Genomic DNA, 17,500 nt, shown 5'->3' with positions numbered 1-17,500 from the left:
TTGATTCTCCCCCACCCCTCGCCACCCCTTCCTTCCCTCTCTCCCCTAACCTCTTTTTCCAAACCCTCCATCCCTCGTCACCCCCTCCTCCCTCTCCTCTGAGCTCTGTATCCCCTCTCTCCCTCACCTCTCCCTCTCTCCTTCCCGGCGTGTTGTGACAGACAAGTGCACGGCCAAGGCAGACATCGTATTTGTGATGGACTCATCTGGCAGCATCGGCTCCCACCACTACAAGTGAGTTAAAACCTGTATCTCGGTCACTTCAGCACTGCCAGGAAATCTAATAGACAAGCAAACAAACAAATGGATAGATAAATGATAATCAAACAAAAAACTAAACAATCAATAATTGAATAAAGAAACAAAAATAAAGGAATGAATTAAGGAATGAATGAAGGAAGAAATGAAAGAATGAAGGAATGAATGAACGAAGGAATGAATTAGTAAATAAAGTTAGAAAAAAGAATAAATAAATAAATAACCTTCTTATCGCCCATATTCCCGCTCAACGGGGATATCATTATCCCGACAGACCCTACAACGCTCAGAAACATTCTTAGCTTTTAACCTTTGGGTCTCCGAAAACTTGTCATCGAACAGTTCACATACCTTTTCAGTGTATGTTAGGATTTGGGTGTGTTGTTTTTTTTTTGCCACTTTCAACAATGTAGAGATGTTTAAGAGGCGGGACCTCTGAATTTTAACTTCCATCTCCGACATGACCGAACCAAGTACGTCTTAGAAATTATCCAAGTAACACTTGTTAAAGAAAAATCTATAGGGGTATCGAACCAGGATCATCCGCACTATAACCCAACATCATACTAACTATCATTTCACTGTGTTCAGTAACCTTAATTATTACTTAACACTCATTATGTCCATCTAATAGCTATGCATTGCTCTTACCAAACAATAACAACAACAGCTACAATAACAACAGCAACAGCAAAATCAACAACGACGACAACGACTCCAACTACAACAACAGCAGCAGCAACAACAACAACAACAACAACAGCAACAACAATAACAACAACAACATCACAAACACAACAACAATATTAATAATAATAATAATAATGATAGTAATAATAATAATAATAATAATAATAATAATAATAATAATAATAATAATAATAACAAAAGCTATCAATAAAGTGGAACTAGGTCATATTTCTTTCTCAACGCGTGAGATATGGAATCTCATTCACTGAGGATAGCAAAGCTACCATGTCATTCTTTACTCATAGTCTGTTATGATAGGAATTTTAGTATGAACCAAGACGGCCCTGAAATTTCAAAAAGGGGGGGGGGGGGTCAAAAAGAGAAGAGAAAAAGAACAAGGAGAATGATATTATGCTTTGACTGCCAAAAAGTCTAACTGAGCAACAGTTTTACTTGAAACCCCATCCCCTCCCCCTTTAGAAATTATACCCTTTCCTTATCTTTGTTTTCGTGTTTTTATTCTCCAGGACCCAGCTGGAGTTTTTAGCCAACATCACTGACAGTTTCACAGTGGGACCGAACGACGTCCAATTTGGCACTGTGGTTTTCTCAAGCGATTCCCGCGTCCTCTTTTATTTGAACAACTTCACCAACCATGCTGACATAAGGAACGTGAGTTGTTTTTTTTCTGTGCTCTTTTCTGTTGAGCATAAACCCTGCTTGAAAAAAGAATAGATTCTAAACAGATGATCACCCCTCGCATCCTTTACAAGAAGCTTTTTATTCAGACTCAGTTTGACCGATTCGTAAACTGGACGCACCGAGTTTGAATCCTGCAAAATTGTACCTATCTTTTTTTTTACTGGTAGTTAGGATGGATTAGTTAGAATACGGACGCTACTCTTTCACATCATCATCATTGCCTTTCTCACCCTGCACCAGAGTATAGGCCACTGATAAACTCGTTCCATTTTTCTCTATCCTGGACTAGTCTCTTGATGTTATTCTATGTCTTTCCACTTTTCTGTACATCAATTTCTGTAATTCTTTTCCAGGTTCCATGCGGTCTTTCCTTTGATATTTTACTCTGTGGATTTCAATCCAACACTTTCTTTGTTATGCAGCTGCCAGACTCTTGTCACATACTGGCATTTATATGTAGCTTGCTTCTCTAGAAATAGGTAGCCGCACTGCGTAGTAAAAAAAAATAAATTTACAAGCTTCAAAACCAACCTGAACGTTTTAAGTTTAAGGTAATTTTTCATACAAATCATCAGGCGATCATGAAAGCTCCTTTCCTGTCTTCGGTGACGTATACGAATCTGGGCCTGAAATTGGCGCGAGAACAAGTTCTGTCCCCTAGTCACGGTGCTCGCCCAAACGTTACAAAACTGGTCATCGTCATCACAGACGGCGAGTCGACCAACCCAGACCAGACTCACAGCGAGGCCGCCCGCCTGAAAGCGACAGGGGCACAAGTTTTGGCCATTGGTGTCGGAGACCATACGAGACGCTCTGAGCTAGAGGACATCGCGTCTGCAGCCGACAACGTCATTGAAGCGGCCGGTTACACTACACTGGATTCCATCGGGAAGCTAGTGGGAAAGCAGGCGTGTAAGACAGGTAAGGTCCTTTGTCTCACGACGGTCTGCTGTGTAGGGGTTTGGCGCTTCGCGGTTGCACGCAGAAACCGTGAGTTCGATTCTCGTGTTGGAAGCCTATCTAATTGAGCATCTCCGTCTGTTTGCTGGGATGTTGTATCCCTCTCACTCCGAGTTATACGTCCCACGTGATCAAAATATTTCGATGAGTGTGTTGGATATTTAAATGTATTTCTCTCCTCTGTATGGACCCGCGCGCCTATAATCCCCCATTGTTGCCAAATCAACAACACTATATGTGTTAACACACAGTTTTTTCGTACGAACCAAACATTCTCTTCTTTGTTTTACACAAAACCTTCAGTATAAACAAAGTTGCCAATGCCGTGTCAGTTTTGTTTTGCTTTTTAGATTTTAGAAGCATATGTATCCAGGCCTTTCTTGTCTTAACCTTAGGAAGATTTGAGTCAGGTGTCAGAAAAAAGAGGACCCATTTAAAGGCCAATAACTTGGTCATCTGTACACTGATTTTAATGTAACTTGGAAATAAAAAAATTCATCCGGTAGATACATTATATTTGTGAGTATGAAATAAATCAACTACCAGACCAGACCATCAATGATTTATTTATAGAGGCACCAGCCATCCATGTCCAGGTGCTGTTTTAGCCTAAATCAACTTTTTTTGGAAAAATGTCAATTTTTAAAAATTTTAATCAAAATTAGGTGAAACGCAAAACGTTGCAACTTCTTAAAAATCAATCGTACTGTTCTGTTTGAAAGAGTCTTCATTTCTGCATTGAAGAAAAAAAAATTATATTGCCAAATAAACCTAGGGAGATGACTGCTATCTAAATATCAAGGTGTTGACCATTTCTCTCCAAACAAGCTCTAATAAGCCACTGGAAGTTTTAAATATCCGCGTGGCATGTTTTGGGTCGATTCTTTGGACATCTTGTTCAACATTGAATTTCAACTGTTCGATCGCTTGTGGCTTTTTCCTTAGACTCTGTCTGTAAAAAAAACAACCCAAAAAGCCAAATGTAATAATATTGTAAGGGCTTAAGTTTTGGGAACTGTGGTGACTATATATATATAATTCATTTGTAAACGTAGGTCTTTTAAGGCGTTTCCCAAACCTTTCTTACAATCATACAAGTGCCACTCAAGACATTTGGGGTGTGGCCTCATCCCACTGGAACCAGATCTCTACAGTATAACACCTTCTCCTCACCAAGCATCTCCAAAACGTTCTCAGCACGATGAGATATCCATCTGCTGTGACTGTAGTGGTTTGGTTTTACGGTCTTTTAAGAAGCAAAATTTTGCGTTTTACCGAGTTGAGCCTTAATTTTTAAAATTTTTTTTGGATATTTCTCGAAGGCGTTAATGGATGTTCTTCCGATTTCCAAGCTTGAAGATCCTCTGGTTAGAATTTATTTATTTGTTCGAAGTTTTGTTGAAATAGTGTATTGATGACCAAATTATTGTCCTTTAAGTATTGGTCCTCTATTTTTTTAAAGAGACCCTGTAGCTGTTTCTACAGGATCCAGGTCGCAAAATGTGTTCTGGTCCTCCCTTTTTTTCATTCCATGTTCTCTTTCCCCACCTGTCCTTCTCTGTAGCGGCCCCAGCCCCTATGTGTCACGCTTTGGCTGACATTATCTTCCTCCTGGATTCTTCTGGAAGTATCGGTAAGGACAACTATGCCAAACAGCTAAAGTTTGCCGCCAACATGACACGACAGTTCAGACTGGGTCCGAATGACGTCAGGTTTGGCGTTGTATTGTTCGGAGACGCAGCTCACGGACTCTTGGACTTAGATGATTATGACGATCACACAGCTCTGTCTAAGGTAGGACTTGAAGTTGAAGGCTTATGACACAAGTCCAAGGTATCCCTAGTGACGTTCTCAAGAAATGTTTGCTCTTTCCATGATTCATTTTGCCCTATTTTTCGAGTGTTGGAAGGGGGGACGGAATCTCTCTCCCTCTTTTTAAGGTAGGACTTGAAGGTTTATGACGTCCATACACACACACACACACACACACACACACACACACACACACACACACACACACACACACACACACACACACACACGCACACACATCTGTCTCTCTCTCTTTCTATCTCTCTTTCTTTCTCTCTTTCCCTCTCTCTCTTTTCCTCTCTCTCTCTTTCTCCCCCTCTCCCTCTCTCTCTTCCCCTTTCACCCTCTCTCTCTCCTTCTTTCTGTCTTTCTTTCTTTCTGTCTTTCTTTCTTTCTTTCTTTCTTTCTTTCTTTCTTTCTCTCCCCCCTCTCTCTTTCTCTCTCCCTCTCTCTCTCTCTCTCTCTCTCTTTCTCTCTCTCTCTTTCCAAGGCAGGGTTTGGAAGGTTATGATAAGAACACAGCCCTTTCTAAGGTAGAACTTGAAGAATTTATGACGAGTGCACTTTCTGGTCTCTCTAAGTTAAGACACGAAAGTGAATATGGTAGGTTGTTGTGTCTTGCAAAGTCACCGCTTGTCTTATATGCTGCTTTCTTATAGAGAGACCCCTCCGAAACTAAGTCTGAAATCTTGAAGGATTTTGATGATCATACTGGTCTCTACCCCAAAGTGGATGTGGTTTAAAAGTTTGTTAGAACGGCTCTATTTGATTTATGCATATCTGCGTCTAAAGTTCATATATTCGATAAGAATGAGACCGAATAGAGACGGCAAATAAGAGAATCCACCTCCTTCTCCTCACGGCTCTTGGTTGGGGAGGGGGGACTGCATGTATCACAATGGTTGTACTGGTACCTCTGAAGCTAGATTTATTTTTCTTTGTTTAAACAAATATGTTTTTCAATAATGCAGTATTGCGGCTTTGTGACCTGAAGTCAGGTTTCATATCACCTCTCATCTTTCCTTCCCAACTACTATCATTCTTAAAGACAGCAGGGCACACGATTTGACACCCACCCCTCCCCGCGTACCCACTTATTTTTTTATAGGCGATCGTATCTGCACGCTACCTGGACGAAAGAACGTTCACAAATTTGGGTCTGGATTACATAAGGAATGGTCTCTTCGACTCCTCCCATGGTGGTAGAGACAACGCGTCCAAAATCGTCATCGTTATGACAGATGGAGAATCCACGGAGCCAACCAACAGTAAGCTCGTCGTGCAGAAACAAAGAAAAGAAAAAGAGCTTAGGACCATAATGGTATCAATGATGAATGAGTCGAGTTTACGGTCTATATAATTTTGACCAAATAATATTAATATTGTTTGTTTATAGCTCTCATGACTTTGTTCAGACCACATATGGAAAACATCGTCTGTGGTGTAATAGTAAGGTTCTTTGCCATTGTGCTCAGAAAACGTGAGTTCGATTCCCAAGAGAGGAAGATTTTAATGGGGACAGTCTGTCTGCATCCCTCTTAGCCTGAGCTGGCCTGTCGAGCAAGGGAGAAAAGTTGGGGGGGGGGGGGGGGGGGGCTCGCAACGTAGTAGATCTGAATTATGTCGATACAATTATGATGACCACGTGAGGACAGTTTAACAAGGTCAAAAATGATTTCATTGATAGCCAATCAGAGGCAACCACAACTGTCGACTGAAAGGGCAGTCAGAGGTAGCCACAGTAATTACTTTCCGTCCCCTTTGGCAAGACACAAGACAAATCCAAGGTAATCTCAGGCGATATTCTCAAGAAATGTTTGCTTTTACCATGATTCATTTTGCTCGATTCCTTGGGGGTTGGGAAGGGGAGGGGGTATTCAAATATCGGAAACTGAATAAAGAACAGCCACTCGTCATAATTTCATTATGTGCACAGAATGTACATGGTTTTGTTGCACATACGAAGTACTCATGGTCGAAGTTGAATTTTTTACTGTGGCTCCCTACGACCTTGAAATTTAGCCGCTTTAGTCCTAGGACGTACACTCGAAACTTTATGGATTCGATAGAAGTTTTATCCATAGGAAGGCACTTTACCATATTTTCTCCGTTCGCGTAACTGCAAATGGGTTCTTGCCGGCTGGTAAAGATGGAGTAAGTGAATGAAGTGTTTAAGTGTATGGGTTTAACGGCCCTATCAACACTGGTGGGTTATTTTAACAGCCGGGGTCTCTGAATTTAGTGTCCGTCTCCGATAGGACGGAGCCAAATGGGTTGAGAGCTTTGGAAACTCAAAGCAACCCAAGTTCACGAACGCTCAATGTGGAATTCAATTTAGGGCAGCCGCTTCATAGGCCAGCATGATAATGGCCGAGCGAATGGAGTGCCCCCAGTAAGTGAATGACAGCTGCAAGCGACAAACAGGTTATGGTGACATTGTATATCTATTGGAGTCCTCTTTCTCGTATCTAGCCCAGGCTTCCGCTCGTCTACTGAGGGCCGATGGTGTCCGAATCATCACCATCGGCATTGCCGACGCGGACTTGAAGGAACTGCAGGATATGTCCACCTCTCAACAGGATGTGTTCCAAGTGGCGGGATTCGATGCCCTAGATAAGATCCAACATTCTGTGGCCAATCGAACCTGTGAAGGTTTGTTCATTTCTTTGAATGTATTTTGTTTAGCTTGAGTTGAACACCCACTTACACTCTAAAGAATTAATTTCAATAAGGGAAACTTTTTTGTGGCTTGAAAAAAGAAGGAATAAGTGAAGGATTCTCCGATTATAAACCATATCAATACAATTCGTATGAGCATTTATATTACACATGACTCATACTTGTATACAGAGTAGGGTATTTCTTTTCCCTTTCTTCCAATTTGAGGAAAGGGGTGAGAGGGTAGGGCATCTGCCAAAAGAAAATAAACTTACAAAGATAATCCGAGAGCTCTCGAACTGGAAATCTCTCTCCGTTTTGTTTTATATCATTTGGGTAAACTGGTATAGGTATCCACACCTCTCGGCTACATCCACCATCATTTTCAAATATTACAAATCGAAACTTGGGACAACTAAGGCGACCTATAGCTATCTGCAGTCACATTATATTTGTCTGTCTGTACATCGAGCACTCCAACAATGAAAGGAGATACTCATAAAACAACAGAACGAAAGTCAACAGAGCTCTAATATTGAAAGAATGCATGGAAACGGGGTGGCACCTCATCACGTGGTTGTCGTATGGAGGGAGAGGAGTCAAAGTTTCATGTTGTATAATTTGCAATATTGTAATATGGGCTGTTGGTGAGGTACAGCAGTAAAGGATAATAATATCTGCATTCAGTATGTGATTGCGCAATAATTTGGGCGAGCAAAGATCTGGGGATCTAAATTGTTATTTCTCTATACATGTATCAAAAACATAGATGTATTTTTAAAAAGAGGCGATGAGACGAGGTGAGTTGAGCCGGGGTGAGGTAAGCTGAGACGGGTGGGTTTAGAATGGGTTGGGTGAGATAGGTTTGAATACTGTTACATTTGATCTTCTTCTTGTTCTTCTTGTTCTTTTTGTTCTTGTTCTTCTTGTTCTTGTTCTTGTTCTTGTTCTTGTTCTTCTTCTTCTTTTTCTTCTTCTTCTCTTCCTCCTCCTCCTCCTCCTCCTCCTCCTCCTCCTCCTCCTCCTCCTCCTCCTCCTCCTCCTTCTTCTTCTTCTTCTTCTTCTTCTTCTTCTTCTTCTTCTTCTTCTTCTTCAAAAAAGGCGTCCTTGTCTATCACGTTGGACTAGTCTTTGTCCATTTTTGTGCATTTGACAGTACCTTTGTACTTAAATATACATCGGCTAGATATAGTTGGGATTAAACACATTTAGCTGAAAACAGAATCTATATTATTATAGATCTAGGTCCGTCTTACACTCAGTGAGGATAGCACATACAGCTGACATTTTCGTATGTTAATTGATTTTTCTTCTCCTTTTTTATCCCCAGATCATGTGACCCTATCAAAACCAGGTAAAATAATCATCACGGTGCTTTTTCATTGTTATATTATTACCTTCAGTTCTTCGAGGTCTTGATAAGGCGCAATTTTCTACTTCATTTCACATCATTCATTTGTGTCTATTTACCCCTTTTCTTTCTAGTCTGCATGACTTTGACTGTGCTAAAGTTTTTTCTCGCAGTAAAGCAAGGAATAAGTGAGCACACATTATGACAAGAAACAAAGGACAAGGAAATATAAAAGATATCATTGTCGAACTTATGACGTAAATTATATTTTTTTAAATCGACATTTGTCCTATCACACAGATAGGCTTTCCCCCTTGTACCCAGGATTGAGGCGGGTTTTTTTTAAATCGTATATTTCCGTTTGTTATATCCCTCTCAGCCCTGATTGTCACTGTTCGGCTTAGTCGAAGCAGCGTGGCCCCTAAATTATCTAAACTGTGTCGATGATAGTGCAAAACTTTAATAACACATTATATTTTTTATTGTTTGTTTGTTTGCGTGCGGGTTTCCAGATGTAAGGTGTAGGTCTGAAGCAGACGTGATCTTTGTCATGGACTCCTCCGGAAGTATTGGCACCAAGGACTACGCTAGACAACTCCAGTGGGCGGTGAACCTGACCGACAACTTCCAGCTGGGTTCAGGGGACATGCAGTTCGGGGCGGTCATCTTTTCAGACACCGCTCAGAAACTGTTTGACTTGAACAAATACTCGGATCATGTACATCTGTCCCAGGTAAGTTTTATTTGTTCATGTAATTGTTATTGCAAACGTTTTAAACCTCCCAATTGCCAGAATTTAGATCACTTAGAAGGTGGGCTGCTCTGATCGACTTTTCTCGTCACGGCCAAACCGGACCGAGAAGTATACAACATCCCAGCAGATAGACAGAAATACTTAGTAGCCAAAAAACAACAACTACCATCTAGAAACTGAACTCAGGTCTTCTGCACGATGTGGCGAAGAGCACAACTAATACACGTCAGAAGCTGGTGCCCGCTTGGCTAGGTCGGAGCGACCTAAGATGGCAAAGTGAGATAGGTCAAAATCAAGAAAGAGGCGATGAGACGAGGTGAGTTGAGCCGGGGTGAGGTAAGCTGAGACGGGTGGGTTTAGAATGGGTTGGGTGAGATAGGTTTGAATACTGTTACATTTGATCTTCTTCTTGTTCTTCTTGTTCTTTTTGTTCTTGTTCTTCTTGTTCTTGTTCTTGTTCTTGTTCTTGTTCTTGTTCTTCTTCTTCTTCTTCTTCTTCTCCTCCTCCTCCTCCTCCTCCTCCTCCTCCTCCTCCTCCTCCTCCTCCTCCTCCTCCTCCTCCTCCTCCTTCTTCTTCTTCTTCTTCTTCTTCTTCTTCTTCTTCTTCTTCTTCTTCTTCTTCTTCTTCTTCTTCTTCTTCTTCTTCTTCTTCTTCTTCTTCTTCTTCTTCTTCTTCTTCTTCATTTTTCCAGTTGTTGGTCGCTGCTTCTCGCTTCTCGGACCTTACTCAATTATAACACTGTGTCTCTTGTCATTCTGTCTGCCTCAGTTGTTTTTGTTCCAGACCAGGTTTTTATGTCCTATTCCCATCTTCTGTAAGGTATCTCCTTTCGTACCGTGCCCTTTACCTATCCTTCTTAACTCTTCTTTCCTTATTTTCTGTTTCCACAATATTCTAAGACACGATGGTATTGAAAATGTCTGAGAGGTCAAACTATGTCAAAATCTTTATTAGAACACTGAAAAAAAAGTTGTATAAAATGCTCCAAAAAAAAAAATTGATGACGATTTTATACAATGATTTTCTCGAAAGTTTGGGCTTGTTGCAGCTTCCAGGCTTTATCCATTCGATGAATTTTGATATGCAATAATTCCAGTGCCCCTGTTTCAGATAATCCAAGTAATGTTGAACGGGACGTTAGTTTGAAACTGAAAGAGTTTAATTCTCATTCCAGGCGTTGACGTCTGCCTCGTACATGGCGTCTCTCACCCGCACTGATCTGGGCCTGTCCACAGTCAAAACGGACGACATGTTCGATCCGACTCACGGAGGCAGACAGAACGCCACCAAGATTGTTGTGCTGCTCACGGACGGGAACTCAGATTTCCCAGACAGTAGTAAGGAAGACGGAATAAGGAGTGGCATAATATAATGCAAATACATCGCTGCTGCTGCTGCTGTTGCTGCTGTTGCTGCTGTTGCTGCTGTTGCTGCTGTTGTTGTTGTTCTTCTTGTTGTAGTTGTGTATGTGTGTATATATATATATTATATATATATATATATATATATATATAAGAGCGTGCTCTTCGCCAGGGCCACCGTCTCTCTTGGGTAGCATGTGTGGCAGTCCAACATCCCTAAATGTCATCGCCGGACCTCCGTGTCTGGGCATCTCTGCAGCCAGTGCTCCAAATATTTGTGCTCCTCGCTGCACAATGGACATATTGGGTCCAATGTTTTGTCCATTCTATTTTTGTAGGCCTGCAGCCCAGAGAAGTGACCAGTCCTGGGTTTTGCCAGCAGTGAGTTGTGATCGCGCCAATAGGCAGCCTTCTTCATGTGCTCCTCCTATTTTGTGGTGTTTCTGACTGCTGTGAGTTCTATTGTTGTTGTTGTTGTTATTGTTGTTGTTGTCTTCTTCTTCTTCTTCTTCTTCTTCTTCTTCTTCTTCTTCTTCTTCTTCTTCTTCTTCTTCATTTTTCCAGTTGTTGGTCGCTGCTTCTCGCTTCTCGGACCTTACTCAATTATAACACTGTGTCTCTTGTCATTCTGTCTGCCTCAGTTGTTTTTGTTCCAGACCAGGTTTTTATGTCCTATTCCCATCTTCTGTAAGGTATCTCCTTTCGTACCGTGCCCTTTACCTATCCTTCTTAACTCTTCTTTCCTTATTTTCTGTTTCCACAATATTCTAAGACACGATGGTATTGAAAATGTCTGAGAGGTCAAACTATGTCAAAATCTTTATTAGAACACTGAAAAAAAAGTTGTATAAAATGCTCCAAAAAAAAAAATTGATGACGATTTTATACAATGATTTTCTCGAAAGTTTGGGCTTGTTGCAGCTTCCAGGCTTTATCCATTCGATGAATTTTGATATGCAATAATTCCAGTGCCCCTGTTTCAGATAATCCAAGTAATGTTGAACGGGACGTTAGTTTGAAACTGAAAGAGTTTAATTCTCATTCCAGGCGTTGACGTCTGCCTCGTACATGGCGTCTCTCACCCGCACTGATCTGGGCCTGTCCACAGTCAAAACGGACGACATGTTCGATCCGACTCACGGAGGCAGACAGAACGCCACCAAGATTGTTGTGCTGCTCACGGACGGGAACTCAGATTTCCCAGACAGTAGTAAGGAAGACGGAATAAGGAGTGGCATAATATAATGCAAATACATCGCTGCTGCTGCTGCTGTTGCTGCTGTTGCTGCTGTTGCTGCTGTTGCTGCTGTTGTTGTTGTTCTTCTTGTTGTAGTTGTGTATGTGTGTATATATATATATTATATATATATATATATATATATATATAAGAGCGTGCTCTTCGCCAGGGCCACCGTCTCTCTTGGGTAGCATGTGTGGCAGTCCAACATCCCTAAATGTCATCGCCGGACCTCCGTGTCTGGGCATCTCTGCAGCCAGTGCTCCAAATATTTGTGCTCCTCGCTGCACAATGGACATATTGGGTCCAATGTTTTGTCCATTCTATTTTTGTAGGCCTGCAGCCCAGAGAAGTGACCAGTCCTGGGTTTTGCCAGCAGTGAGTTGTGATCGCGCCAATAGGCAGCCTTCTTCATGTGCTCCTCCTATTTTGTGGTGTTTCTGACTGCTGTGAGTTCTATTGTTGTTGTTGTTATTGTTGTTGTTGTTGTTAGTGCTGTGGCTGTTGTTGTTATTATTATTGTTGTTGTTTATGTTGATGTTTTTGTTGTTGTTAGTGGTGGTGGTGGTGGTCTATTTGTTTAGTTTTCAATTATTTAAATTAATATTTGTAATGTCTTTCATTTTACCTCCGTGTCAACTTGACTACCCCGACCCCAACCCCTACCCCTTCCAGATCCTAACTACCCCCCCCCCCTCACAACCCTAACCTCCACTTGTTTATTTCATTAGCTTATAGAGAGGCGGAGGCCCTTAAAGACACCGGCGTCCGTATCGTCACCATCGGAGTAGGCAGCGCGGACCAATCAGAACTGAGGAAAGTGGCCAGTGGGCGGGGCGATGTGTTCATGATCAGCGACTACAGCGCTCTCCACACCGTGCAGGAAGCGGTCGCTAGCATCACCTGTGAACGTGGGTACATTTCTTTTTCTTGTTTTACTTTCTCTGTATAGTATAGTATAGTATAGTATAAGGTTTTACGGCGCTCGCAACTGCTAAGGTCATATGAGTGCGCTTACTTTCTCTGAGATCATTTATGAATGGCAGTGCCTTTCTTCGTGTTTTTCTTTCTCTTGTAAACCTGATTTCGAGTACCTGTCTATTTCTTTACAGTGTCGTGGGTTTGTTGGGGTTTTTTTTTTCATATTCTCTTTATCCTTTGTTCCTAGGGTGAGTAGGGGTCGAGCACTTAGTCTTCTCAGATAAGGACAAAAAAATTCTGCCTAAGTAGATGTTTGCACATTAAAGATCACTTGGACGTTCTAAAATAGAAAAGAGCAGGTACTTTGGGTTGTCGTCCGTACAAAAGTCAAAATGAACCCCTACCAAAAACTGAAGCCACTCTTGTCAGTAAAATGATTATTAAGAGTACCTTCGAAAACAGTACATGGCTGTCACTCAGGCAAGGGTTGATTCTACGGTCTATGTAGATAAAAGCGCCGTACATAAAAAAATCAGTAACACTGTGAGATGAAAATCTCACTGCCATTTACCCCCTTAAGTTCTAGCTAGGTTTCGCAAAAGGGTCACCAATGTAGCATTATATTCATAGACCAAGGATAAGTCAAATACAGCATTTACGGTTTCCACTTACTTTAATCAGGACTTGACAAGACTGCTCCTTTCCCCGTGCGAGGGAGTACACAGTGAAATAAGAAAAAAGGTCTAAATCTTGCTAGTCACGAGGAACGCTTCACAGAGGTGCGAGAGATCACCAGTTACCACATTATGTTCACAATGCATGCTGACAAGCCATAGGGGCGCACAAAATAACTGAGATGAAATTGTTTTGGTTGTTGTTATTGCTGCTTTTGTTGCTGATAATGTTGTTGTTGTTATTGTTGTTGTTGTCGTTGGTCGTTATTGTTATTTGTCATAGCCGTCATCAATCCACTAGCTGTAACCCTTCTTCTTGAAGCTGTGCCGGAAATACTTGCTGATGGTCCTTGCACGATGTGCACCGAATGTTCTTTGGCGTAAAAAAGAGCAGATGCATATATAATATATGTGTTTGTGAAGGAACTCGGCGTGTCATCAAAACACGATCGCATGTATGTATACGTAAGTGTATGTAACTCGGCGTGTCGTTAAATTTCAGGGCAGTTTTATCTTAGTGCGGTTAACTGCTCTATTCTCTTACTGGCTCAAACTAGTCTTTAGTCAGACTTGTCCTACTCGATTTGGGGCCGGTCACAATTTTTCACTCCTAAAATGTTGTGTCTAAGTAGTGCGGTATTACTCCATTGTTCACAACTTCCTAAAACACAGGCTTTAGTCAGTCTATAGACATAATTATCTAGGTGCGGTAAAAGCCTTAAGCAGCATTTTGGGAGCACCGATTTCGTCAACCCCAAGATCTACACCTGGTCCTGTTGTGTTACATTTACTACTTATTGTCGCCAATATTGTAATTTTCTGTCCAGTTACGAATAACCTAAGTATTCACAGAAACAAATCCATAAAATTTTGACTAAAACATAACTGTTTTAAGGTAACAACTTCAAATTGGATGTGAAAAATTGTGGAATTCCTTGCTTACTCAAAATAGCTAATATTTTGAGTTTGAAATTGTCGGTTTGTACCATCATCTCCTTCCTTTCTCTCATTTCAGCTCCTGCACCTCCAATTGAGAGACTGGGTAAGTATAAATGCATCTTTTTTGTGAATGTTATGGAATCCGTACGTTAGTGAGACCAATTTGTAGTTAGTGATAATAATTACGCATTATGATTCTTGCCTCAATGGACTCAAGTTAGGTTGTTCATGATGGGGGTCTGCTTCCATCTTGTCTGTAAGTGTCAATCTGGGCTGAGACGGAGATACGTAGGTTTCTTAAATTATAACATACAGGACTGATGTAAGTACCATATCACACACATGGCTGACGTAGGTTTTGTATCACATACATATCTGACATAGGTTGCGTATAACGTACAGGGCTGAGATAGGTTTGATACAACATACATGTGTCATAGGTTTTGTATCACATAGAGAGCTGACGTAGATTTCGTTAACATACAAGACTGACGTAGTAGGTTCGGTATCACATTCAGGACTGACGTAGATTTTGTATCACATACCAGGCTGACGTAGATTTTATATCAAATACAGGGCTGACAACATGCCTGACGTAGGTTTTGTTTAACATACAGGAATGAGGTAGGTTTTGCATCGTACACATGTCTGACAAAGGTTGTGTATCACATTCAGGATTATTGTCGGTTTCGTATAACACACAGGGCTGACATAAGTTTAGGATAACATACAGGGCTGAATTAAGTTCCGTATCACATGCAGGGCTGACGTGGATTTTGTATCATTTACTGGGCTGACATGGCTTCGTATCACATACATGGCTGACACAGATTACGTATAAGGTACAGGGCTGAGATAGTTTTGATATAACATACATGTATGACACAGGTTTTGTATCACATACAGGACTGACGTTGATTTCGTTTCACATACAGGACTGACGTAGATTTTGTTCAACATACAGGAATGATGTAGGTTTCTTGTAGCATACAGAAATGACGCATGTTTTGTATCCCAAACAGGGCGGGCGTAGGCTTTGTATCCTATACAGGGACTGATCTAAGTTTCTTATCATATACAGGGTTGATCTACGTTTTGTATCATACACAAATGTGACGTAGGTTTTATAGCACACACAGGGCTGACATATGTATAGCTTACATGCCTGACGTACGTTTCGTATCACATACAGGGCTGATGTAGGGTTTGATCACATATAATACTGACGTAGTTTCTGTATAATATACAGGACTGACGTTGATTTCATATAACAAACAGGACTGACGTGCAAGACGGTGGCCGATATTGTATTCGTCCTGGACGCTTCTGGCAGCATCGACGACGTCGAGTGGGCCAAGGTCCTCAATTTTGCCGCCAGCCTCACCACCACTTTCGTGCTGGGGCCGAATGACATCCAGGTGGGCGCTATTGCCTACTCAGACGACGCCCAAGTGGAGTTTGACTTGGATGACTATGTCACAAATACCGGTCTTTACGCGGTAAGTACAAGCCGTGTCTACTTATTTGGCTGGAAAGGGAGAGGGGTTTAGGTTAGATGCTGCTTAAAACAGGCAGTTGCGACTGGCGTCTGTTGTTCAACCGCTGCACACAAAAGACAGGAGTTCGATTCTCGGGAGGTAATTGATTACCTCCGTCTATGTACCGGGGTGCTGCATCACAAGTCGCCAGGTTTGGCCCTGGTAGGCACGACCTAGGCAGTCTGCCTCGTAAATTATCTTCATTGTATCAATGCTTTAACATCAAGCACTCAGGCCATAAAGGAAGAGGAAGGCCACGCAAAAGGTGGATTGAGGGAGTTGAGGACACCCTGAGAAATTATAACATCCCAATTGAAAGAACTGAGGAGCTGGCTTACCATAGAAAACTGCATCTCTCTTCGACGCTTAACGGCAACAGAAGATGAAAAAGTAAACGTAAGTACGTATCAATGAGTTTGTTTAAAATGCAATTACAGTGACAATACATTGTAGACATCCGACAAAGCCATGTGTCCTTTTAGGCGAAATACCACGGCCGCTCCTTTTTTCGCGTACCCATGGTGAAAGTTTTAATGTGTTGTAAGTCAGAAGTTGTCAATGATTATTAATTGTTGGGACATAATTTGTATCATGAAGAACTCATAGCTCCTCTTGCCTCACCCAGAACTAGTTGGTTTTTGTGTTTCAACAGTCAAAGTTTTTGCCTAGCGCGAAAATCGAAAATGATGCCAAATCCATTTCTGCAGAGAGAAGATAGATTGTCAACCTTTCATACCCGTAAACGCAAATCATTTACAGAGGTTTTCATTCTTTAACGATGATTGTTTTTTCAGGCCCTAGAAAAGATCCCAAACCAACTGGGCTACACGTACACAAACGAGGCGTTGGACTTGGCAGAAATGAAACTAAACGATACGTCATTTGGTGCTCGTGACGAAGTCCCCAAGCTTGTGCTCGTCATCACTGACGGCCTGTCCTCAGACAAAGTGGCAACTTCTAGAGAGGCCGAGTCCATGAAGGCAGCCGGCACCATACTGATGGCTGTGGGAGTGGAGGTGGGTGCACACATTTTAGTCTGTCTGTCTGTCTGTCTGTCTGTCTGTCTGTTTGTCTGTCTGTCTGTTTGTCTGTCTGTCTGTTTGTCTGTCTGTCTGTTTGTCTGTCTGTCTGTGTGTCTTTCTGTCGGTCTGTCTGTCTGTCTGTTTGTCTGTCTGTCTGTCTGTGTGTCTTTCTGTCGGTCTGTCTGTCTGTCGGGCTGTCTTGTCTTTCTCTCTCCTTCCCCCCTCCCCCTCTCTCTCTCTCTCTTTCTCTCTCTGTCTCTCTCTCTCTCTCTCTGTCTCTCTCTCTCTCACACACTCACCCCCCACCCGTTCTCTCTCTCTCTCTCTCTCTCTCTCTCGCCTCGTGCGAGCGTGCGTGCAGGTGTGTATTTGTGTGTGTGTGTGTGTGTGTGTGTGTGTGTGTGTGTGTGTGTGTGTGTGTTTAAATATAAGTGAGGGTTGGGGGAGGAGTTTGGTCAGATTTTTTTAAAGTTGAAGAAACATTAACGGCAAAAATAACAAATGCCGCGGTGGCAGTGGTGAGGGTGGTGTTGGTAGTATAATTATAGTTTATGCTTATCAATTTGTTTCAATGTTTGGTTGACAAAGAATAGAAGCCTTTAAAATTATAGAACCTACCTAC

The 17,500-nt window shown here is 41.8% G+C and overlaps 1 protein-coding gene across 1 annotated transcript in view; it reads left to right on the top strand.

Moving 5' to 3' along the window:
- Positions 1-17,500, top strand: part of LOC101849054 — a gene marked incomplete in the record, with an annotated part of 63,754 nt that overhangs the window by 7,731 nt on the left and 38,523 nt on the right. The window contains 15 exon segments of the mRNA XM_013083255.2: positions 162-234; positions 1,476-1,620; positions 2,226-2,571; positions 4,175-4,404; positions 5,531-5,690; positions 6,895-7,074; positions 8,411-8,434; positions 8,944-9,164; positions 10,361-10,523; positions 11,189-11,208; positions 11,595-11,757; positions 12,516-12,695; positions 14,395-14,421; positions 15,597-15,817; positions 16,651-16,872. Coding sequence (XP_012938709.1) covers positions 162-234; positions 1,476-1,620; positions 2,226-2,571; positions 4,175-4,404; positions 5,531-5,690; positions 6,895-7,074; positions 8,411-8,434; positions 8,944-9,164; positions 10,361-10,523; positions 11,189-11,208; positions 11,595-11,757; positions 12,516-12,695; positions 14,395-14,421; positions 15,597-15,817; positions 16,651-16,872 — 2,375 coding nt within the window.

Source organism: Aplysia californica, unplaced genomic scaffold (assembly GCF_000002075.1).
Source record: "Aplysia californica isolate F4 #8 unplaced genomic scaffold, AplCal3.0 scaffold00221, whole genome shotgun sequence".
NCBI lineage: Eukaryota > Metazoa > Mollusca > Gastropoda > Aplysiida > Aplysiidae > Aplysia > Aplysia californica.
This window is presented reverse-complemented; position numbering and strand designations above follow the sequence as displayed.